Genomic DNA, 1,108 nt, shown 5'->3' on the forward strand with positions numbered 1-1,108 from the left:
GCCGGAAACAACCCCGCGTACCCCTCACACTTCCGCTAGATAACAACCCCTACCCCCTATCACTGGTCCAAGAAAACCCACCCCCTACACTGTCCAGAAACAACCCCCCTACCCCCAGCACGGTCCAGGAAACAACCCCCACCCCCTTTACACTGTCCAGATACAAACCCCCTACCCTACACTTTCCAGAAACAACCCGACCCCGTAGTCACTGCTCCTAGGTAAACAACCCCCTACCCCTAACCTGTCCAAGCTAGAACGAACCCCACGACACTGCTCCAGTAAACACGCTCCTGCCAACCCCGATCTGCTGGTCCAGAAACAACTCACGCGCCCTACCCCCGACACGTCCAAGAAACAACCAGCCGCCTACCCCCGACACGTGCCAGAAACAACCCCCTACCCCCTGACACGCCAGAAACGAAGCGCCCCATACCCGCGACACGGCCAAGAAACAACCCGGTCCCGTAACCCCCTCAGGAGACACTCCACAATCAAGCCCCTACGACCCCGCGTACACTGTGCCAAAGCAACCCCGCACGCCGCGCCACGTGGTCTAAAAAAACAACCCCTCCGTAACCGGGGCGTCGGTACACGCCGAAACAACCCTGTTTTTCCTGGAGGACACCGCTCCACACGCTCTAATTAAAACAACCCTGCTAGGCTCCCCACAGCCAAAGAAACCCCGTCGTCGCCAATAGGGGCATGTGCTTTCTGGACCAGATTTAGGGGCTGTAGGGGCCAAGTCTTGGTTTACATGGACAGTGTGTTAATAGGGGCGGTTAGGGGTGTTTCTGGACAGTGTAGCGGGGGTAGGGGTTGTTTCTGACAGTTTGTAGGGGGTAGGCGGTTGTTTCTGGACAGTTTGTAGGAAAGGGGGGTGTTTCCTGGACAGTGTAGGTTAGGGGTTGTTTTACTGGACAGGTTTGTAATGGGGTTGTTCTGGACAGTATGTTAGGGGGCTGTAGGGGGGTGTGTTCGGACAGTTGGAGGGTGGTATAGGGGTTGTTTCTGGGACAGGATCTGTAGGGGAGATAGGAGGCCGTTGTAAATTCACCCTGGACGCTGTAGGAGCCAACCGGGTAGGGCGGGTAGTACGGTTGTTTCT

The 1,108-nt window shown here is 56.6% G+C and overlaps 1 protein-coding gene across 1 annotated transcript in view; it reads left to right on the top strand.

Moving 5' to 3' along the window:
• Window positions 1-649, top strand: part of LOC111973982 (transient receptor potential cation channel subfamily M member 3-like) — a 34,176-nt gene extending 33,527 nt beyond the window's left edge. Inside the window, exon 8 of the mRNA XM_070446871.1 lies at window positions 222-649. Within this exon, the coding sequence (XP_070302972.1) occupies window positions 222-649 (428 nt within the window). The remainder of the gene's footprint in view (window positions 1-221) is intronic.
• Window positions 650-1,108: the final 459 nt, after the last annotated feature.

Source organism: Salvelinus sp. IW2-2015, linkage group LG15 (genome assembly GCF_002910315.2).
Source record: "Salvelinus sp. IW2-2015 linkage group LG15, ASM291031v2, whole genome shotgun sequence".
Classification (NCBI taxonomy): Eukaryota; Metazoa; Chordata; class Actinopteri; order Salmoniformes; family Salmonidae; genus Salvelinus; species Salvelinus sp. IW2-2015.